Source organism: Lepidochelys kempii, chromosome 7 (assembly GCF_965140265.1).
Source record: "Lepidochelys kempii isolate rLepKem1 chromosome 7, rLepKem1.hap2, whole genome shotgun sequence".
Classification (NCBI taxonomy): Eukaryota; Metazoa; Chordata; order Testudines; family Cheloniidae; genus Lepidochelys; species Lepidochelys kempii.
Window position 1 is genome coordinate 4794683 of NC_133262.1, and position 24583 is coordinate 4819265.

At 39.4% G+C, this 24583-nt stretch overlaps 1 protein-coding gene across 6 annotated transcripts in view; it reads right to left on the reverse strand.

Annotated features, from left to right (window-relative positions):
* Nucleotides 1-24583, reverse strand: part of CADPS (calcium dependent secretion activator) — a 389515-nt gene that overhangs the window by 71861 nt on the left and 293071 nt on the right. For all 6 annotated transcript variants that reach the window (XM_073350983.1, XM_073350980.1, XM_073350977.1 and 3 more), the window contains 3 exons: nt 15857-15963; nt 8349-8505; nt 6990-7131 (listed from right to left, as the gene is read on the reverse strand). In XM_073350983.1, coding sequence (XP_073207084.1) covers nt 6990-7131; nt 8349-8505; nt 15857-15963 — 406 coding nt within the window. The remainder of the gene's footprint in view (nt 1-6989; nt 7132-8348; nt 8506-15856; nt 15964-24583) is intronic.

Below are 24583 nucleotides of genomic sequence, written 5' to 3' on the forward strand. Positions count from 1 at the left end.
GAATCCCAGGAAGAGGGGTGCAGGGCCTGGACTCCCCCAAACTCCGTGACAAGTGTATGTAGTGTAATGTTAACATACAGGGGCTGATTTTGAAAGAAGCCTCCTCCTTTGCATTCACTATTTTTCAGGTGCAACTGATCTCATTTACACATCTAGAAAAGGAGTACTTGTGGCACCTTAGAGACTAACCAATTTATTTGAGCATAAGCTTTTGTGAGCTACCGCTCACTTCATCGGATGCATACTGTGGAAAATTCAGAAGATGCTTTTATACACACAAATCATGAAAAAATGGGTGTTTTATCACTACAAAAGGTTTCCCCCCCCCAGCTCTCCTGCTGGTAATAGCTTATGTAAAGTGATCACTCTCCTTACAATGTGTATGATAATCAAGGTGGGCCATTTCCAGCACAAATCCAGGGTTTAACAAGAACGTCTGAGGAATGGACGGGGGAGGGAGGTTGGTTAGGAAAACAAGGGGAAATAGCAAAAAGAAAAGGAGTACTTGTGGCACCTTAGAGACTAACCAATTTATTTGAGCATAAGCTTTCGTGAGCTACAGCTCACTTCATCAGATGCATACTGTGGAAAGTGTAGAAGATCTTTTTATACACACGAAGCATGAAAAAATACCTCCCCCCACAAACCCACTCTCCTGCTGGTAATAGCTTATCTAAAGTGACCACTCTCCTTACAATGTGTATGATAATCAAGCTGGGCCATTTCCAGCACAAATCCAGGGTTTAACAAGAACGTCTGGGGGCGGGGGGAGGAAAAAACAAGGAGAAATAGGTTACCTTGCATAATAACTTAGCCACTCCCAGTCTCTATTCAAGCCTAAGTTAATTGTATCCAATTTGCAAATGAATTTCAATTCAACAGTCTCTCGCTGGAGTTTGGATTTGAAATTTTTTCTGTTGTAATATCACAACTTTCATGTCTGTAATCGCGTGACCAGAGAGATTGAAGTGTTCTCCGACTGGTTTATGAATGTTATAATTCTTGACATCTGATTTGTGTCTATTTATTCTTTTACGTAGAGACTGTCCAGTTTGACCAATGTACATGGCAGAGGGGCATTGCTTGCACATGATGGCATATGTGCCCATGCCCCCCCCCATTCCTCAGATGTTCTTGTTAAACCCTGGATTTGTGCTGGAAATGGCCCACCTTGATTATCATACACATTGTAAGGAGAGTGATCACTTTAGATAAGCTATTACCAACAGGAGAGTGGGTTTGTTTTTGGGGAGAGGTGGGGGGGGGGAAGAAAACCTGGATTTGTGCTGGAAATGGCCCAACTTGATTATCATACACATTGTAAGGAGAGCGATCACTTTAGATAAGCTATTACCAACAGGAGAGTGGGTTTGTTTTTGGGGAGAGGTGGGGGGGGGGGAAGAAAACCTGGATTTGTGCTGGAAATGGCCCACCTTGATTATCATACACATTGTAAGGAGAGTGATCACTTTTCATAAGCTATTACCAGCAGGAGAGTGGGGGTGGGGAGAGAAAACCTTTTGTAGTGATAAAACACCCATTTTTTCATGGTTTGTGTGTATAAAAACATCTTCTGAATTTTCCACAGTATGCATCCGATGAAGTGAGCTGTAGCTCACAAAAGCTTATGCTCAAATAAATTGGTTAGTGTCTAAGGTGCCACAAGTCCTCCTTTTCTTTTTGCGAATACAGACTAACACGGCTGTTACTCTGAAACCTGTCATTTACACATCTAATTATCTGATTTGCAGCTGCAATCAGGTAGCTAGATCTGTAAATGACATCAATATCATCCATAAATATTTATGTCTGCATTTACTCAGGCCATAAAATGACAGGAACAAACTGGGAAGCTGCTTCTAAAAATCAGCCCATATCTATTCTAATACAAGATGCCAAATGTGGCCCCAGTCCCACCCAGTCTGAGGGAGGTGACACTCAGACCATTAGTGTTAGAGGGTTAGTTGGTCTATGAGGATTCAGTTTCAGAACTGGGCCTAATGTATGTGACAAGGGAAGTTCTGTCAGATTGTTCAGCTCATTTTGCATTGTTCTTCTATTTGCTCCCAATTTTTTCTATTTTCTACATTTCTACAATTCATACCTCCATGGTCTAGCTATAAAAACCTCACGACAGCCACACTATGAGTGGCTAATGGCATCATGGTAATGTACCCAACGAAAATAAAGTAAAAAGTTCACTTTTCCTGTTGTAGTATTGACCACAGAAAACAAGTAAAAATGCATGAGAAACTACATAATAAATGCCATACTATGCAATTGATATAACATAGTGGCCAGAAATCATGGTGTTTTTATTGAGTTAGCCCACCTAGGTACAGAACATGTAAACAACTTAGAGACTTGTTGGTGCTTAAACGTTCAGTTCCCACAGGTACCCTGAAATGACTTACTGATCAGCTAGATCAGCTGTTCCTCTGATTCCTCTAGAAATTCTATTTGATTACTGTATATGCTGAACCAATCCAAGGGGTAGTCTTTCTACAAAGGCTTCAGTACTAGGGGCATATTAGTGAAGTTAGTCGCAAAATCTGTGCTCTGTCTGTGGCTTGAAGTCCAGTTTGGTAACTGGAAATAATATACACCTACAAGAACTTTTTCCTGGCAGGCCACTTTTTCCCAGGACATCTCTCTGGCAGGACAACCTGGCCTGTTCTGTCTGACTTGCTGACATGCTGTTTAATTGGTCACGTTATATTAATATATTAAGGATACATTTATAAATAGTTTATAAAGGGTTAACAAATGTTAACATCATGAGCAGTATGTGTTTGGATGGATATGGGTACAGCAGTATAAAGCGTTGTAGACAGTTATAAGTCATAGTTATCCTAACAATATCTAGCTCTTGTATAGCGCATCTTTCCTCAGTAGATCACAAAGCATTAACAAAGGGGGTCAGTATCATTATCCCCAATTTACAGATAGGGAAACTGAGGCACAAAGCAGGGAAGTGACTTGTCCAAGTTCACCCACTGGGCCAGTGGCAGAGCTAGGAACAGAAACCATATCTCCTGAGTCACAGTCCAGTGCTCCACCCACTAGAACACCCTTTAAGGTTATTAGCCCCATTTTACAGATGGGGAACAGAAGCAGGGAGAGATTAAGTTATAAGCAACCTGTTGGACTCTATAACAATCTATAATAATTGATGGATCATTTATTACAACATCTTATTTTCCTTTTATAACCTGCTTACCAATGAATCCTTAATAAAGCGTGGCCATTTGGTTGGGTTTTCATTATACAAATTCAACTTGCAAATTGAAAAGAAGTGCTGAGACTGACCTTCTTGTACTAAAATCCAGTGACATCTACAATGTTACAGAAGATACTTTTCTGGTCATTCAGGTGTCCCAGAAGAGATTTGTACAATTCCCTACCAAACCAACTCAAAAGGGCAGCAGTGGTCATTACCTGACCGTCTGCTCAAGAGGACTTCATCTGCTAAGTTCTCTGCATATACTGTAGTATACATTTAGGTGTCTGGTGGTTGCTATGTATTTCAGAGCTCACACAGGGAAACTAGTGGGAAAAAAAGCTAAGGGCATGAATCCGCCTCTCACCTGACTTCATATACTAAACCATTCTGGAAACAGATTTAACTGACACTCTCTGTGATAGGGTTTCCTGTTTCACTTTGTTTCATTTTCTCTGCATAGTTTTGCACAGCATACCAGCTGTGCAACCTGTTACAGGGCAGGTAACCCATGCTTATAAGTTCTATGGCTATGCAGAGCTTGTGCAAAAGAGTCAGATTACACAGCCCTCCTGAGCAAATTATGTGGACATTTTTTCTTCAGTGTTTTCAATATTCAGTGGCCTCTATCTTACTGTTTATATGATTCTATACCCAGCTAGTCGTAGCATAAGGTGAACAGTTTCCAGCAATGAAAATATAACGATGACATGCTCTTCTACTGCATCTGGTCAGGTTATATAGGAATACATACTTCAGCCTTGATTGCAAGCATGAGCATCAAGAAGCCTTTTAAAAAGACCATGCTGTGGAATAATTTCCTGGCTGTCATGAGGTAATGGGATTTCACTCTCACAATTTGATGTAAAGATCTAAAGCAGGATAGCTGTAGCCATGTATTCTACTTCACTTCTTCAGGCCAAGTTGAAAGCCTTTCTTCAAAGCTGAGTAAAGCTGTCCAGAATTTTCCAAGGGCAAAGATGTTTTATGTTTTTAGCAGTATCATTTCCATTGTTGTTGCTACATTACTACGCAATAGTGCAACAGGAGAAGGTCAAGTTAGTGTCTTTTGCGCTGCTGCAGTATAGAATGCTATTTCTTTCAGTCTTTCTCGTGAATGTAAAAACAGGCAAATATCAGTATATAAACAATATCGTGCACTCATCTGGAAAATATGAAGTGGTGGTTACCAATTGTTACCTCAGTAGAGCTACAAAATAGGAAAAATAGCCCAAAGAAATCAACTGTCTGATAGTGTGAATGGGTAGCTGAGAGAGGAGGTATGTGATGGAGTTGGGGAGAGTTAGTAAAATACATCTGTTACGTTGAGTCTGCTAGCAGGTTTATTCTGGATTCATAGATTCCAAGGCCAGAAGGGACCATTGTGATTATCTAGTCTGACCTCCTGTAGAACATAGGCAGGGAACTTCCCCAAAATAATTCCTAGAGCAGATCTTCTAGGAAATCATCCAGTCTGGTAAAGAATAGCACGCTGCCTGCCCATGAGACAGAAAGAAGATTCCTTAACATCTAGTTCTGAACCATGCCCCAAACGATCATCAGTAAGATTGGAATGAGATTCCCTATTTTCCTTCATGCAGTGCATATTGTACTCTATGTTTTGCATAGATATGTTCACTGGCCTTATGTCAAATCCCAATGAGTTATCTTTAACAACTCTCTCTCTCTCTGGTAAATTAAGAACGAAATATCTGCTAGTGAAAAAAATTATTAAAATGCATGTTTTCACTAAAGGAACATAAGCTTTCCATGAACAGAATGCATTCTCTGTGTCAAAGCACTTTAAAGCATCCCAGTCCACTCTATGACACAGATACTATTTAGTTTGTTAATGTAAGGTACACACCATTCCCTGATAAAGGCTGCTCAAAGTGCAATATCAGACTAAGAAAAGAAGTTTTCATAACTTGAAGGATACATTAAAATTATAGCATTAACATACCAGAAACTCCCTACTTTAATTCTGAAAGTGATTATGTTCTACATATCAAAAAAAATTGAGAAAACATTTCAAAACCCGAAATGTTGTCACAAAACCATACATTTATATAAATCTATAGACTCTGTGTCTAAGGTTAGTTAAAACCAAGAATATTCATTTTTTTAAACATATTCAAGTTTTTGATTTAAAAGAAATAAAATAACAGGAGTTAATTATTTGTCAAATGCATGGTTAAGTAGTATGGTTACATGAAATGATTGCACCAATTTAATAACATAACTATTACTAAAGTCATGCTGTAAAATTAAAGCTAATGCTAACTTTGAAATGCAGTTCTATCTGAAGAAATTATTATGTAAAAATGGCATTTTGCCACTCAAAGATCAATTTCCTGTGTATTTTCAGAGTTAGGTGTGCTTATTTTAGAGACAAAAATGAATTTTAGTGTTTTTAATCCTGTTAACACTGCAAAGCCAAGACAGCAAAGAGAGCAAAGGGAAAGTGGGCTGGATTCTATTCCTTCTCTTGTATCAACATAATGGAATACTGAGTTGCAGTCATTTATCCCTCTGTAAAAGGGATAGATGACTGAAAAGAGGGATTGCACAGGTGTAAATTAGGGCCTAATTTGGCATACAAAACTTTTACTGCTGGTGGTGATGTACTAGAAAGAAAGAACCATCCTGGACAATCATTTCCAGGTTGAGTTTGGAGGGCTGACTGTCAGCACAAAATCTCTTTTAACTGGTATGGAATCTCTGTTTGGCATGGAAAACACTGAACAACACACACCCTTTTACATAGTAACTTTTCAGAGAAGAACAATATCCTATACTGGATATCTTTCAGCTTACTCTTTTAATTTTTTTTAAAGGATACACGTCCTTCATAGTAGTAACCATGCCTTGGAACAAGCATGACAGTATTCTGCAATGCTTAGAAACTTAAGATGTAATAATTATACTATAAAATTGCCATTGTTTTAAAGGACTTTATATTCTCAAAATTGCACAGATTTTAGGCTAAGAGTTTGGTCTCTCAGTACCTTTATTTCTTAGTTTTAAGTTATCACTTCTATGAGATCAGTAAACAGTTCTGCTCAAATCTTCCCTGATACTTTTGGCACTAATTTCTGCTCTACAGTAGTTTTATAGCACACCAAGTTTCCCTTTAGGGCAGGTACTTCCAGGACCTCCTTGCAACCTGGTTTAAAGATGTTTATTTCTGAAAGCGCATAGCTTTAAAGCAGTATCTTGAGCTGGTGCCCTTCACAGATTGCATTTAAAAAAAATCAATCCAGCGATCAGCAGTGGTGCTGAACTGACGAAGCACATTTCTGCATTATCCCTTCACAGGGTGGGTGGAAAAAAGTGAGTTTTTGGAATAAAAATTGCAATAGTGACCCACCTAACGTATAGGGATGGACTGAACACAGTAAAGCAAGGTTTTTGTTCTGAAAAGAAGCTATTTGCATTTAAGAGCAGCATTAGAAAAGGCTTTTTCGATTGGGTAGTAAGATTGAAAAAGCCAAGCAAAATGAGAGGATTTCACGTTTCTCATATTTCCATTTGCACAGCTAACGTGTTCAACTTAACTCAGCATTGCACTAAAAAAAAAATCACATATTGTTTCTTTCATAAACCTTTAAAACCCTTAACAAATTAGGCCATATATTTTTAGTATGGTACTAGAAAATATAAGGCATTTGCTGAACGTCCAATCTATTGTTTACTCTGTATGAATCTCTGTATGAATCTCCATCCATTTGCACCCAAACTCCGATTGTATCAAAGGAGATTTCCTTACTTTACTGGCTCCCATGATTCCCGCTCAAAGCCCCTGTGAATTGATTGTGCAATTGAGGACTCCATCAGATCGACATATCTAACAACAAGTGGAGCAAACAGGTCTTGAAGGTGTTTGTGGAATTTTCCATTGCACAAATTATCTAGAACAGATAAATAAAAGTATAGTAAGAAACAATTGTTACTAAACCCTCTGTAACAACCCACAAGCAGTGGCATTTTATTACACAATGAATACGCTGGCTAATATGAAGAAATTTCATAACTGGAGTTTGCATTGGGAGTCCTGAATCACCAAGATCTGTGATAAATACAGCACGATTGAGCTCTTAACTGGAACAATCAAAGAGTAGCTCTTCTCCATTAGTTTCAAACTTAGATATAACAAAATAATTACGCACTATTTGCTGTTATAAAAAGAGTACAAATGAAACGAGAGTGTGGTAAACAACACGGCCTGTGCAGGCTGGGAAATCAGTGCTTCATTAGAGAATCACTACTCTTATTCAGGAAACTGTTTTTCTCTTATGAAGGACCTCAATACTCATTAGGCATGTCTTAAGAAGCTAATTAAAGCCCTGATCCTGCAATAGGCTCTTTTTGTAAGATTGGGGCCTAATTTACTAACATGGGTTGGATGGGACTGGATGGCACTGCGTGGGATTTCCAAGAGCACTCAGAATTGGCCTAATTCTGCTCCCATTGCTGTTAACAGGAATTAACATCATTGGCTTCAATGGGAGCAGAGTTAGGCTGATAAGGGGCGCTTCTGGAAATCTCACCTGTCCTACCAGCATGTAACATGATAGGAAAGAAAACAGTTCAATCCTTGAACACTGTTAACCTTGCTTCTTTGCATTTCTCTTGCGTATAACGCAACCTTATATCATTTATTTTACTTAATATAAAACCCAGATGTCTTTCCTTTCCTTTTATTAAACTCTTTGGGGCGGGGGGACTCCATAATTTGTAAAATATGGTGCAGGTAGAAATGCTTAATGAAAATAACAGTAATTTACTAATCATCGATTATGCACTCACCAACACGGAACCTGAGTGAATAGGACATTACAGAAGTTCCACTCCCAGACTTTGAACAGGAATTTATCTTTACTTAAAACAAATTCCTGAGCAAATGAAAGGCAGGAAAAGAAGGTTTTGTTTTTTATATTAAAGTAAAATAAATAAATGATATAAGCAGCAATTTCCCCCTAGGGCAATCACAAAATTTAAATGATACATTTGTTTTAAAGTCCCACCCCATACTGGTTTGCTGTAAAGTATGGAAAGGCCAGAAATAGCATCAATAACCTGGCAGACTTGCCCTATCAAAAATACATGGTCAAAATACAATACATACAGTCAGGACGGAGGAAATCATTTAGGAGCTGAAATAGTGGAAAGCTGTCCCACGTGTCTGGGGCTTGCAGCTCTAATGCAGCATCCATATCCACCGCAAACAGTGACAGGAAGGTTTCTGCATGTTCAACCATTAAGTCTGACCACCATGCAAAGGCCTTAAAATTTGGTAGAAAAAAAAAACAATAATAAAGAAATGTATTAGTCCTATTAAAGCACAGTCAGTGAGATGAGACCATTTATCTTAAAAACAAATGTGCATCCCAGGGAAAATCAGCTTTATTGTAAAGAGAACAGTGCTTTTAAATGTTAGCCATGGCATATACAGTGCAAATCACATAAATTATGCACCTACCATTTTGATACAGAAATGTCTCAGAGAGCATATATTCAGAACTGCACTGTAAGACTAATCAGTTGTAACATGACAGAGGAGGTATGTCTGTTCAATTTACAATAACTCACTAACATTTTTCTCGAATCATGCTATTTACGGGAGGAGTTAACTAGTTCTTATTCTAAGGTATAGAAATCTGGGAGTTTCTTCACTGTGTTTGTGGGTTTTCTGCTACATTTTTCAATGTTTTTTAAATGTATTTGGATTTGCTATTACTGTTCATCTTGAAATGCTAGAAGCCTGCACTTTCATAGTCTTTCCTAAAATCTCTTATCTAGAAATATTTCAAACATCACCAGTAAAAATTACTACAGCACCTTTCATTTTACATGGTTAGGTATAAAGCTCTTTAAACTTACTAGCATTATTTACAATGCCACTTATTATGAAAATGTTTATAACCAATTTCAGAACAATGTTATTGACATGTCAGGATACCAGTATTAAAACATCAAAATCAAGCCAGGACTTTACTGAGGTAGGAAACATATATAAACTTGAAAACCAAAAAATATCAGTGAAGTAACTCATTTTCATGCACATGGGTCCTTAAAATTCACTGTACAGGTTCTCTGAAGTGACATTCACATCGTACATGGCTCAGATGCGAATGTGTTTCAAACGCATGCATGCGTGTTTAGTAATCACTTCTGGCTGGGAACATGCAGTATGAGCGGTGCTGTCAATTGGACCGTGTGCAGTAATTTTTAGGTGATAGGAAACTACTCAAAGATTTAAAGTGTCTACCTAAGAAATATCATCCCTTACTTTCCAAGAGAAGGAAACCTAATAAATAGGCACCAGACTAGAAAGGTGGAACAAAGAAGACTGAGAATGAATGTGTCAGTTTAAAGAGAATCTGTCAGCCAGGAATATGTATTTTTGCCACCTGGAAGGAAGTTTCTGGCAGATGTGAATGGGCAGAATGGACTTCTATCTTTCTTAGGGCTCGATCTTGCATGCATTGAAGTTCTGCCACTCACATCAATGACAGCAGCATTTGTTCATTAATCCTTATTATTCAGCTTGTTTTAGAATGTTGCAGAGCCTAACAGTCATCATCCATTAGACTAAGGAGGGTGTTTTGCCATACATAGGGACCTGTACCTCGTAACAACATTCCTGCCAATGGCAGAATCCCTTGAACAATTTCCCATTTGGTCTCCCTTGTACTCAGCTTCCAGATACACAAGCTACAAAGCTATGGGAGGTTTCAGAGTAACAGCCGTGTTAGTCTGTATTCGCAAAAAGAAAAGGAGTACTTGTGGCACCTTAGAGACTAACCATTTTATTTGAGCATGAGCTTTCGTGAGCTACAGCTCACTTCATCGGAAGCTATGGGACTGAGTGTCCATTTCACTATCCCAATTTTATGCCACTCTAACTCCACTGACCTCAACAGAGTCACACCAGCATAAAACCAGTGGGAAAGAGTAAAGAATCAGGTCCACTGTGTAAGAGGGCTGCATGTAGAGTTAAGATAATCTGTAGATGGAGTGTATACAAAGAAATAATCTTCAGTACAATCCTAATTGTATAAGTGTGGCCTGCCTTGCGTGCCAGCACTGGGGAATGAGGGATCAGAAGGTGTCCCCTTAGCCCTTCCACTGGTGCATCATAGCACCATTTCCCGCACTCGGAGGGAAGCAGGCGTGCCATCACTGAAAAAAAATCTGCCCCCCCTGGATATTCAGTAAGCCCAGGGTCAGATGCAAAGACAGTCTTGGACTTTTGCTACTGTGTTTGCTGAGTAGTTATTCTACGACTGCCATGAACAATGCAAGGCCACTCAGCACAACTGAGTGTGAACCAGTGCTGTTAGCTGATCTCTCTGGGGTTCATGTCTAAAAGGGAGAGAGAGAGAGAGAGAGATGTGAAAATGCTGCTTTGATGTGATGGTGGGTTGGATATTTTTACATAATATTCTTGAGCAGCGAGATCAACTGAAGCAAAAGGGGCAGGAATCAATTCTGCTTTCAACGTCTACTCAAATTTTCTCCAAAGATAAAAATCTTAAAAGCTATGGTGGTTGACAGTGTCCCTTTAAAACAATTTTTTTTTAAAAACTAGTTTGGAAGAGTTGATACTTGCGATGCTAGATTTTTTCTGGCTAGACCTTAAGAACATAAAATGCTGTACCCTTGCCAAGTTATTAGTAAATGGCTCTGAGTGCTAAGAATCCTGTTAGTAACTTTGTCCATGAAGATGAACAAAATCACTATTTTTGGGGGGCGAAGAATATTTTCTCCAACAAATCCGAAGATATTTATTTAAGAGTCCTGCAAGAAAACCTGCTTTCATGAGAAAGAACTTTTTAAAAAGAAATTAACAAGAAAATTATGTGATCACTTCTGAAAAACATAGTCATACTTATATTTCTGCTGGAATTATTAAATTCTACCTTCATAATTATCCAATTCATGTCTGGGATTCCCCCACCCCCTTCACAGCTCGGCACTAATTTCTTGAAATGAGAGAAGTAACATTTCATCACTCAAAAATCTCTTTCTATTTTAGCAACCATCTACTTACCTGCTTTGTTTCAATATGATTTAAGGAAAAAAGTGTGCTTTCTATAAAAACACACCTCATATTGTATATCTTACACACAGGTACACATGTATATATGCATATCTTCAAAGAGTTAAAATACATATATACATATACATACATATACATAGAGAGAGAGAGAGGGCAAGATTAAAAATACATGAAGGATTAGGTCTTATGACATTTACAATCATTCTTCCATGTGGAGGAGAATCAACTTTGGAGACACCTGATGAGAGAAATGACATTCATCTAAGCTCTCATGTACTATAGTCGTGTACATACTGTACAATGGAAGTTTCTTCTGCACTTTTGTCTGGGCAACTTTATTTCTTATTGTGACTAACAAAAACAACTTAATAAAACATAATTTGTCCATGTTAATATTTTTCAACATTTTTCCATAGGGTAGTGGTCATTTGGGGGCTCTCAGATTTCTTTTATGAGTTTGTAATGTGTATTGGTGGCATGTTTACATGCATTCACATGCTAGAACAAAAGGCTGATGCATCCGATGAAGTGAGCTGTAGCTCACGAAAGCTTATGCTCAAATTTGTTAGTCTCTAAGGTGCCACAAGTCCTCCTTTTCTTTCTCCTTACAATGTGTATGATAATCAAGGTGGGCCATTTCCAGCACAAATCCAGGTTTTCTCCCCCCCCCCCACCCAACACACACACACAAACCCACTCTCCTGTTCGTAATAGCTTATCTAAAGTGATCACTCTCCTTACAATGTGTATGATAATCAAGGTGGGCCATTTCCAGCACAAACCCAGGTTTTCTCCCCCCCCCCACCCCCCCACACAAACCCACTCTCCTGCTGGTAATAGCTTATCTAAAGTGATCACTCTCCTTACAATGTGTATGATAATCAAGGTGGGCCATTTCCAGCACAAATCCAGGTTTTCTCCCCACCCACTCTCCTGTTGGTAATAGCTTATCTAAAGTGATCACTCCCTCGCTTTACCTGTAGCTCACGAAAGCTTATGCTCAAATAAATTGGTTAGTCTCTAAGGTGCCACAAGTCCTCCTTTTCTTTTTGCAAATACAGACTAACATGGCTGTTACTCTGAAACCTGTCATTGTAAGGAGAGTGATCACTTTAGATAAGCTATTACCAACAGGAGAGTGGGTTTGTGTGTGGGGGGGGGTGGGGAGAAAACCTGGATTTGTGCTGGAAATGGTCCACCTTGATTATCATACACATTGTAAGGAGAGTGATCACTTTACATAAGCTATTACCATCAGGAGAGTGGGGTAGGGGGAGAGAAAACCTTTTGTAGTGATAAACACCCATTTTTTCATGGTTTGTGTGTATAAAAATATCTTCTGTATTTTCCACAGTATGCATCCGATGAAGTGAGCTGTAGCTCACGAAAGCTTATGCTCAAATAAATTGGTTAGTCTCTAAGGTGCCACAAGTACTCCTGCTCTATCAAGTTGTGGGTGGTCTTTACTAACTCCAGGTAAATAGAAAAAAAAATGCCTATGAAAACTCATTTGGAGTAATTAAGCCCACAAGTTTCAGAGTGGTAGCCGTGTTAGTCTGTATCAGCAAAAAAAACGAGGAGTACTTGTGGCACCTTAGAGACTAACAAAACCCTTAAGGTAGATTTAGTTACGTTGATATAAGCAGAAAATGTAGACAGAAAATCTAGTAGCTGATGAATTTAACCATGAAGATTTTATTCAAACATATATAAAATACTGAGAAGACATTTCTAAAATGTCACAGTGTGTAACACTCCTGATAACTGAGCTTACATATAAATATCCCTGCAGGTATCTCCTTTGAGTAAAATGCAGTTATTTTGCAAAATTTCATGAAATCTCAACAAGATATTGCACAATAACAAAGGAAACAATGTGGATATAGTTGTACATACCATAAAAGCGACATGATAAAACCACATTCAACCTATTGTTTTCCTCATTGGGGTGAAATTCACCCTAGGGACGGTGGTCAGCACAATTCCTGTGCACGACTTAAGTCCCACTTAGGGTATGTCTACGCAGCAATTAGACACTCATGTCTGGCCTGCGCCAGCTGATTTGGGCTTGGGCTAAGGGACAGTTTAATTGCGGTGTAGACGTTTGGGCTCAGGCTGGAGCCCAGGATTTAGGACCCTGAGAGATGGGAGGGTCCCAGAGAGATGGGAGGGTCCCAGAGAGACGGGAGGGTCCCAGAGAGATGGGAGGGTCCCTGAGAGATGGGAGGGTCCCAGAGAGATGGGAGGGTCCCAGAGCTTGGGCTACAGGTGGAGCCTGACCATCTACACTACAATTAAACAGCCCCTTAGCCCAGGTTGCGTGAGCCCAAGTCAGCTGGCACGGGCCAGATGCGAGTGTCTAATTGCAGTGTAGACAGACCCTTAGACCCCTCAAAATAAGACTCTGTGTTGGCCCTCTGGACAGGGATGAATGTCACCTTTTCAGATCATCATCCAAAGTAGGAGCAGAGTATACATGTTCTCCTCCTATTGCCACAAACATGCGGTCTCTGATGAAACCCTTGTGTTCCGAAACCATGACACATATTTTCATCTTCTCAATGTAGCGGACAGAACACGGGCCCAGCATTATAGCCACTTGCCTCACAACATGTTGCCATTATATAAATAACGAGCATCAAAAGAGTTCTTTCCTTACAGTGTGCACATAGAATATATGACGGTGATGAGTGGAATAAAGTATTATTTTCTGTAGATAGTCTATCCCAATTTACATGTAGCTCTGTGGCATTCTGCTCTTTCAAACTCATACAGCTATTCTCCCAAATAAACGAAAATAAAGATTATTTCACTCTTCACCACAGTATATTCTCTCTCTCTATATAAATACTGTATATCTAGTACAGTACACACACAGACAAAATTAAAGGAAGACTATTATCACCCTGTTTATTACTTATTTCATAATTGCAATGGTGTACTATAGATTAGGTAAATGCAGAACAACATAGGTAACAACAGGCTGAGGAAAGATTCCAGGCAGGTAGGGTTGTGTTGGGATGTAACTGCAGTGCTTGTAAAATATACTCATTGTTACATGCTTGGACTTGGATACTGTCCCACGTTTACCCCTCTGTGGAGGGCTACCAATTCCACAAGCAGTTACTCTGAAGTTGCTGTTACATTCCTTGGATCAAAGTTACAAAGCAAGGATAACCCAGGTAAAATCCCATTAGGAAACATGGCACCGAGAGGGCATGCACGAAATATGACAGGAGGTGACTCATTTCATTCAGTTTAGTCACATACCTCTTTCCCCTGCCAGGATCATCCAAGATTGAATGAACAGTAGAAAAACAGGGAGGAAATTTAAATATGCAATCAGGCATTAGTTGGGACTCGTGGATGGTTGTGTTGTAGAAATAAGTTAGATTGTACTGTAAATTTAATATACATCAGAATGATTTTTTTCGGTGATTGTGACTTTATTTATCAAATTTTTTAATGCAATATATATATATATATAAAAATGTGAAGAAGAGAAAATAGTGAATGATTGTAACAATACTGAAGTTATAAACAAATAATTGTTAAATCTGAGTTTTAAAATGATCAGCTTTACAAGAATTATCAAAGAGTACTGGATTTGCAGAGAACTAAGGGCCAGATCCTGTATATACTTACACACGTGTGACTTTACTCATGTGAGTAGTTCCACCGAGATGGAAATCTCATGACATCTCATCAATGAGGTTGTACACCTCAATGCAATTACTCACATGTTCAAGTGGTCACAAGATCAAGACCTATGATACTGAGGTGCTCATATATTTTGGACTTAGTGAGATATGGATTCCCTGTTTAAAAGTCTCATTAAAACAAGAATCTTTCTGCTAGACGGCTTTGAAGAATAAAGCTATTTTTCATTTTGCTAAGTATTGGATAACCTATATATTCAGTAACAGAGAACTATTCATTTCAGCCACAGCAACCCACAACCAGGATACTCCAAACAGGCCGAGGAAGGAGTAGCTGACTGAAAAGCCACAGTGAGTAAAAGATCATCATATTCAATGACACAAGTAAAAAACAAAAACAAAATTGTTAAAAGAATTTTATAGAGAAAGAAACAGACCAAAAATAGCTTGAACCTTTGCGGTGCTTTTTCTTTGCTACAGTGCTGAATGGTGACAAGTGAACGCTGTTTGGATGAGGCTGAAACTGATTCATTTCATTATGCTTGAAATATAAACATGACTTGTTGGAAACCCGTGACCCTTCTTGAAAGTGGACAGACTTTAAATTGTGATTAGCCAGGTGGGTTGGCCAGATTCAGCTCTCACTGACACCTGTGTGAAAGGATGCACACATGTAGACGAGAGCAGAATTTGGCCAATTTTGCTTAACTCCTCCCCTCCTCTAAAACCTGACTTCCCCAAGTTTATTTTTTCTGTAATTATATTTTGTCACTGTTATTTAAGAAGACCAGGTGGCTTTAACAGTGATATGAAACCACGTGGTGCGTTTCAACATTCACCATAGCGAAATGAACAAAGCTATCCAAAATCAACAAGACCCTGTCCAAAGCCAGGCTAGAGCCTGCTGCTCACCTCTGCATGGTGCTCTTCATTCTGCTGTAGAACTTCAATTACCAGTTCTGCCAGACGTATTGTATCTTCTAGCTTTTTGGCAGGAGTGACTAACCGGCCTACATTTTCTGCAGTACAAGAACTTGAGTTAAAATGGAGTGAAATATGAGAGGCTAGATGTATGGGCAACAGATGAAGTGGAAAAAGTCCCATAATAGTTAATAACTCTAAAAATCTTTTCATGCAAGTGTTAAATGCTCTATAATTAGTACTGAGCAAACTGTAAAGCCACATTTGTTATTTGTACTATGAAAACAGTGCTCCAGCTCTGAATTTCAAAATACTGTATGAATTGTTTTACTTTCCATTTTGAGTTGGTGACACTTTATTAATTCAAATGAGAATAGCAAATTCCATAGAGACAGCATCTCTCTATTAGCAGATGAAAATATGTATCTTTCTGGGTAGACTGTACTATTTTATATTTGATGTACACATACTTTTTAGAGTTTCACTTAAATGGAGCTTTTAAAAAAATTAAGCTGTTGAATATAACAGTGATACATTAATTTCCATGATATACAGTGGGTGTGCTTAAAAAGATTCTACTGTTCTGAAAGATTTTTACCCATTTAAGAGATATTACTTATATAAATATATATATAATGGGGAATGCTGAACTCCATAAAAAGAAATGTCAAACTTGCTGAAACTTTATACATGGGTCCAACTATATAGAATAAAAATTGCGGGTCCAATTCAACACTGGTGACTCCTGGATGTAACTACACTGAAAACAGGGGAGTTATGCTTGAGTAAAGTTGGAAGGACACAGTGGTAAATCAGACCATGTGTTTATAGGTACAGTTTTATGGGAAAACATATTCAACTTTAAAGCATAAAATCCCTTAAATAAATCACACAGTTCAAATACCGAAGCAAGGTGGAGAAAACACAGAGCTATTTCATACTATCTTGCGGTGTTCTCCAAACCTTCTAAAATGAAGTCAACCTCATGCTTACGTGCATCAATATACTAATGCTTATGCATCAATATATTAAATGTTATGTATAGTAGACAAACACCTTTCGGAATATTTCATTAGAAATCTGAATAAATAAATATATAAACCCCACCACTCATTAATAATCCAGATATCAGTGAAAGATTCCAAGGAGCTGGCCAAATGCAACAGTGGCTCTTTCTACACTAGCACTTTTGTCGGTAAAACTTTCGTCAGTCAGGGGTGTGAAAAACACACCCCTCTGACTGATATAAGTTTCACGGACAAAAGCACTGGTGTGGACAGCGCTCTCCTGCCGACATGGCTACTGCTGCTCACTGCGATTAATTATGTCAATGGGAGAGCTCTCTCCTATCAGCATAGAGAGGCTACTGTAAGGCCTGTAGTGTAGACACAGCCAATGAGATGGGTCCCTAAGAACAAAAACTGGTGGCTCACAGCTGTGAAAAACTGACTTAGGGCTCGTCTACATGGGAACACTCAGGAAAGTTAATTCGAATTCACTAAACATGTGAATTTAAAGTGGATTAGTTAAACTGCATTAAAACCCCTCTGCGGGTACCCTAAAGCCATGCCAGCACTAGAGGGGCTACAGGGGCAGCACCATGGCGCCGTGGCTATACTGCTGTAGTGCCGTCCTGCGGATGCTTCTAACAGGGACAGAGGGGTTTCCCGTCACTGTAGGAACTCCATCTCCCTGAGCAACAGTATGTAGGGTGATGGAAGCATTCTTCCATCAGCCAAGCTGCTTCTACCTTGGGGGTTAGGCTGTAGAACTATAGTGCATATGGCCCTGAAACACAGCTGTAGTTATGTTGACCTAACTTTTAGGTGTAGAACAGGCCTTACAGAATTAAAGTGGTGTAAATGCAGTTTAACTAATCCCCAATTCAGCAAAGCTCTTAATATACACATGTTTAGGTCCATCCCTATTTAGCAAGGCACAAGACTGGGATTTTCAGAGGAGCCGGAGGGAATCAGCTGAAATTCAACTGGAGCTGGTTGCCTAACTCCTTCTAGTCGTATCTGATTGACTCAAACATGAACTTAAAGTTAAGCACAAACGTAAGTGCTTTGCTGAATCAGTGCCTGCAAGAATTATGGATGCTGTTTTGGCCCCTCTGAAGCCTATGGGAGTTTTTATGTTGACTGTAACAGGCCTGAAACTTTTTTTGAACACATCCCTATAGTTAAATGGTTTCTCATTAAAAACAATGGCCAAAATTTTCAATATCGGAAGCCTAAAATTAAGGACCTAAATCCTCAGTTAGGCATCTATGTCGGTGCCTTGAGTTTTAAAAAAGTGATGAGCATCTAAATCTGAAATCAATGGGAGCAATAGATGTTCGGTTCCTTTAAAAATCAGATCATTTCTATTTATGTAGCACCAAAGGCCCCAATACTGTGAAGCAGTTTTTGTGCAGATGTTCTGATGGGTTGGACTTTAAATATAAATAAATAAATATGGACTTTAGGGTCATCCCCTTCTAGGGTGACCAGATGCCCCGATTTTATAGGGACAGTCCCGGTATTTGGGTCTTTGTCTTAGTATCCCCCAACCCGTCCCGATTTTTCACACTTACCTGTCTGGTCACCCTATCCCCTGCCCCAGTTTGAAAAGTTTTCCCCATGTTTCCCTTCAAATATTTTCTGAAGGCAAATACTGAATGGAGAGCTCATTATTAACTTCTCATTCTTTCTTTTATCCATGCAAACATCTCAGCAGAGACAGTGTTTTTCTTTTGTGCAATAACAGGTCACAAAAACCTTCCAAAATACATGGGTGCTTTTCCCACAGCACTGAAGTCAACGGGAGCTTTGACATTGACTGCAATGTGAGCGGTATAAATCCCGGTATGGTTTGTTCTTTCATTCGTGGCAGGGATCTGCTCTCAAACACAACTAAATGACAAAAGTGTTAATAAGAACAACTGCTCAGAGATGCTGTCTTTAAAGAAAATATTTTGCTTTATCAACTTTGGCAGCCAACAGATGTCAATCTTTTTTTTCCCCTTATTTTAAATATTTCCCTGGGTAAGTTACTATACATCAGAATATTCTGTTGAGATAGCTGGAGCACTGACAGTTAAATGAAACGTATACCATATACTTATCAAACATTTGATACAACATCGTTTAAAGCTCATACATATTCATCGTTATCATGCAAAATGTTATGCAACAACAATGTTATTTTGTGCTGACGTTGATATTTGAAAATGTTGCATATGTCAGACATTGCTAGACAAAAAATGTGGACATTCTGAAATAAATACTGCTATTTCTACGTCTCTAAAAGCCTATATTGTTGTGCTAGATAGTTTAAAAAATCCTTACTGTAGAACTAGCTTCCTAATATTAAACTAAGCTAAAACAACGAAAAAACACTAAACTAGAAGACAGTTGAATAAAAGAAAGGAAAAATGGTTACAGTACTTGGTGTTTGTCTAGGTATGCCTTTGAGCATCTGATTTATTATGTTAGGCTGAGTTTGAGTGGATCGTGATGGCCCAGCCGGTGGCTTAGGCTTAGCTGGACGAGCTGTTTGTCAGTGATGGAGAGAGACACACCAAAAGTAAAGAGACATATGACATCATAAACAGTGACTAAAAGATGTAAACTTTGAAAGAAAAGCAAGCAGAAATGATAAAACAGAAATGGAATAAGCTCCTCATCGTTACTTGAAGTATTACACAATTATAACACCATTTGACGACAAACATTTTAGAAGTCATCAGATTCTATGACATTACAGTGCTTTGCAATCAAGATGCTTAAAATCCAGTGGAATGCTAATTGCATTTCATGTAGCCAAGCGCAAAAAGGAGGAGTTTAGTATGATAATTAAAACTTATAGCTGTGTGTGAGAAATCTGAAATAATATTGCCTGGTTTTTGCACCCTATAATGGTAAGAAAGGTTCTCCTATTGAAGGTGCCCCAATGCCTATTGTGAGGTTTAATATGGAAACAATGAACATAGGAATTAATTGCTTTGCAAAGACCAATTACAGATTTTAGACTTAAACACCATTGTTGGTGAAAGGGAGCTATAACATATTCTTGCATTCTTCATGCAATTTAAACATGGAAAAAAATCTGTCACTTTTAAAAATGTGTGCTTTCTGATTGTTTCCAGCTCATTTAATTATTTTCAACTTGGAATTCTAGTGGCTTTTATATTCTGGGTTGAATCATATATAAAACTTGCCAGCTCTATCAAATATGTTACTTGCTATTCCAAATGTTAGAATACTGCAATCAGGACTTGACCCATCTGTCATATAGTTTACAATATCAGCATAGCAAAAATTCTATGAAAATAGCCTTTCCTTCTGCATACACATAGACAAATCATATATGATGAATATACTGGTGCTATAGTTACTGTTATATTTAATAACACCTTTTAATAGCCCAAGTACTGTACTGTGACTATTTTAATTATTTTGTTTGTAAGGAATCTGGCATATTTATCTGGACATTCTGTTGCCAAAAGTTCTTTCCATTTTGCTTGCATTTTCCAAGGGGGGAGGGAAGGGGTAAATTAGTTTGGCTGCTTCTTTAGACAAAGTGGATTTGTGGTTGTTTTTAATTCTGATAGTGTTATAGAAATTAATAGGGTATAGAAACATCTATCCTGATAAACCATCCATTAAAGAGTAGAAGTTTGAGACACACATGCCCTGCACGCCTTTAAGATGTTAAATGATTTAATGTAGAGCCTCATCTTAAAAATATTAGTTTTTTCTGCTAACAGTTGAAACAAATCTATTCAATCAACTTCAGAAACAACTTGATCCTCATTTGTCATCTACCAGAAGGGCCCCTTTCTCAGAAATGTTCCTTACACCCCCCACTTAGTGAAAATTATATGCCTTTAGGGAATGATACTACATATTTTCATTCTGATTCAACATTTCAACAGGAAGTCAACTCAGCTACATACTGATGGCCCTTAAGTTCAGCTCACATATTTAAAGAGACTATTTCACAGCAAAACATTACAAAAGGAAGTTTGCATAAGGATCCCAGGATGGGGAGTAAATCTAAAAGATAGCTACTATACCTTGGCTCCCAGATACATCCATTAGCCATGTCATGGTAACACCTCTCTGTACAATTTAATCTGTTTGGTTCCCATAATGTGACTGGCATGTCAGAGAGATAGACAGTTTTTCAGAACAGTACCAAAGCCAGAGGAAAACTGCGTCCAGGAGAAGCAGGCAGTTCAAATCCTGCAGTAATCTAACCCTGCATAAACCTAGATATGTTTCAGCTATTGCACTGCCAGCTGCTGAAATATCTATGGATTGCTCCAGACCTAGATGCCTACAATACCCAGATGAAAAATACATTTTAGGCTTTATTGGCATCTGGATCCTACAGCTGTTGAACAGGCCTGGCGAGTGCAACCTCAATGGTTTTCTATTTTTGTGGAAGCGTCAAAAGCAGAAGAGGAGAAAAGAAATAAGGCAGTGTATGAAAAGATCGTTAACGCTGCAGGCCTTAGCAAGTGACTATTAAAATATACATGAGACAACTTAAAAGAGACTTTTGTTCCGTGGTTGTCAGCAAATTGTCCCAGTGGGTGTGTGAGAGATTTCTCATTCCACCAAATACACTTCAATCCTACCCAGCATACCACTACTGTAGCCTTCTCATGGGGACAAACGACCATGCCCAATTGTAACACGTGATGGAGAGTGTCATGTATGAAGGCAGGTTCATTATGATGAGGCCAAACAACTCACTGACTCACCAAGCGTTCGATGCTTTCATTTTATTTTATTTTACTTTTCAAGAGCCAAATCCTGGGCTTTTGCTTGAAGTCTGAGTAAACCTGCGTCCGGAGGGCTGGAACCTCATCACAGCAGCTGGGAATGGCTTAGCTGTAATGGTTTCTCTTACCTTTTGGATCAGCAGGAAGAAATCTCATCACTATTTCTATTCTAGACTGAGACTTTTTGTGTTACTTCCATCTTTGCTGGCCCTATGATTGTAATGTAAGGAAATTAAATTTTTTTTTTGGCCCTGATCCAAAAAAAAGCACTTAAGCACATGCTAAACTTAAAGCACACAAGTAGTCCCATGACTTTCAATGCCACTACTTAGGTACTTAAAGTTACACATGAGCTTAAGTGCTTTGCTGGATGTGACTCCCAGATAGTTATACATGTACAATCTTATTTGATTCCTTTAAGTTTTTGGGTTAATATTTAGCACCAGAAATTTGCTAGAAGAACAGCTCTGGATGCTTTAACATTACAATGTTCACTAAATTCAACAGTACAACTGCACATTTTTTTTAGTGTGTCAGATTAAGTTTCACTTTGATTTCCGCCAACACCTTTTCTTCCCCATTGTTTTTTTTTATTCCATTTCAGTATTAATTTGCGTTAACATGAGAAGTATTTTATATTGTTCATTAATGTGTGTCCAACTGACTTACAAACCTGAGTTATTAACGGAAAGGCAGCAGCTAGGTGTTACTCACTCACTATCTGGCAAATTGTTGCCTCCCAGCTATTAGCTGGACAAATAAGAAATTTATAGAACAGCACCAGGGCCTAGTCTGGCTATTGGACTACTTGTAAGAACATGAATTACCTAGGTGAGTAAAGATTGCAGGGTTTGCTCCCAGTATGCTGTATACAGCAACTAGTGTAACACACACATTAAAAAAAAAAGGCACCATTATTTTGGGTACATACTTTCTGTAATATTTCTTGGATGCTATCACTAGAGATGGTACACCCTTCAAAGCAGGGTGATGGATTTGTGTATGTGTAACACTGACAGACCCCTGTCGTCGTCGGGCAGGATTGAACCTGGGACCTCTGGAGCTAAATGCGTGAGCTGCTACTGCATGAGCTAAAAGTCACATGGCCCTTAGCTACGGCTGTAGAGCAGACTCATTAATCTCTCTCTTTAAGTGATCTCAGTGCCACTAGATGGGACAGAACACCTCACCCAGGAGGCATGTGGGTTACGCATGCAACTTCTGAGTATGAGACCCATGAACAGCCATACCGGTAAAACTGTATTGCTTAGCGACTGCAGAAGGGGAGTGAGAAAGGCTGAAGGGAATTCATTTAAAGATGCTAATACTTGTTAAAAATCATTGCACAGTATCCCCCCAGCTGTAATTATAAAAAATGGGTTTGGCAAAATGGCTTCTTCTGCGCTTCTCAGTGGTCGGATTTCTCTCAAATGAATGCCTTACACATTTGACTCTGTGAGCGCTGAATTGCGAGACATTCCGGGACTCACATTAGTGGAGACCAATAATGCTTGAGGTCTGCCAGGCTCCCTTGTGATGGTCCCATGCCATTCAGCTCAGGATGGTCTAGCCCTCCTGCCCAACACGATTCACGCAGACTATGAGATCACGCCTATCCGCCTGCCAACACACAGAATACAGTTATCTCTGGTGACATGGCGGGAATACAACGAGCAAGCTCAGGAAGGGGGATATGCAGCCCAGGGTTTAGGGTCAGCACTAGGCCCCAGTGCCCCAAGTCCTATTTTGAGGACTCAGGTGGCACTCAAGTGGTGCTTAGGCCTCACGCTTAGCCTCGTCGGCGCTGGATGGTGCCCCAAAGAAGTGTAGAGTCTGCCAATTACATCTCCTCCCCACTTCCCTAAAAATATAGTTCTGAGCCCACCCTCCCCATACAAAATCAGTTCTGGACTTCCTAATAACATCAGTGACTAAATGATTTGGGGCTTTCCCCCGCCCCACTGATAAATGCATCCTGCCCTAGCCCCAATAGCTCCTGGGCTGTAATTCCTACCCCCACTGCTCTAGAAAATGAGCAGGCAAGCCCCATCCACTCCCTACCCTCTCCCTTCTTGTGGGTCCTTGCACTCCTTTCAACTCCTCACCAGGGCACTAGCCCCTGGCCAATGCCTCTCTGAAATCACAGGCTGGCCCTCCTCATCCCTCCCTCTGCCTCAGTTCTGGGCCCCTGCTGCTCCTGAGAGTCTGGAGGTATCTCAGGGGCTAGAGGCCACCAACCTTCCCCCCACGACCACATCCTAGGGCGCTGCATTGTAGGAGCTAGATGTTTCCAAATACTTGTCCCTTCCACCAACCCACTGTTTGCTGAAGAGCTGGTTAGAAATTTTGTTATCCTTCTCCTCTGAAAATCTTGACTTTTTTGGGGAAAAATATAAAAAACTTAAGTATTTCGAACAAAAATGGAAAGAGTTGGGTTCTGAAATGCCACCAGAGTATATTGTGGGAGTTATAAGTTTGGGTGCATCATGCCCCCATTCTCTTCTATAGGCCAGGCCCATTGTTCAGACTACATTTCACACAATGTTCCACGGTCTCCCCTATTGGTGGGTGAGGAGATGCATCCTGGGAGACAGAGACTGGCTGGGGAGCCCTGCCCACAAGGAGAATGGGGACATGAGGAAATTGGACTACAGATTCCATGGGTCACCATAGCAGAATATCTGATTTGAAGTACTTTGGCTTTGACCGAAACGTGAAGACAGTTCAGTTCTGGGGGCTGTGTGTGCATGGAAAAGAAAACGCTGTGGAAAGCGGACACTTGTCACCAAAAAAAAAAAAAGTGTGTAGTTGAAAATCCAGTTTTCCATCGAAAAACAGTTGTATGGAAAACTTTCGGCCAGCTTTGTGCTGCTGGAGAGAAGGGGAGAGGCACAGCATCTGTCACAAGGCTGTTTTGAAGAAGAAAAGGAGATGGGATTCAC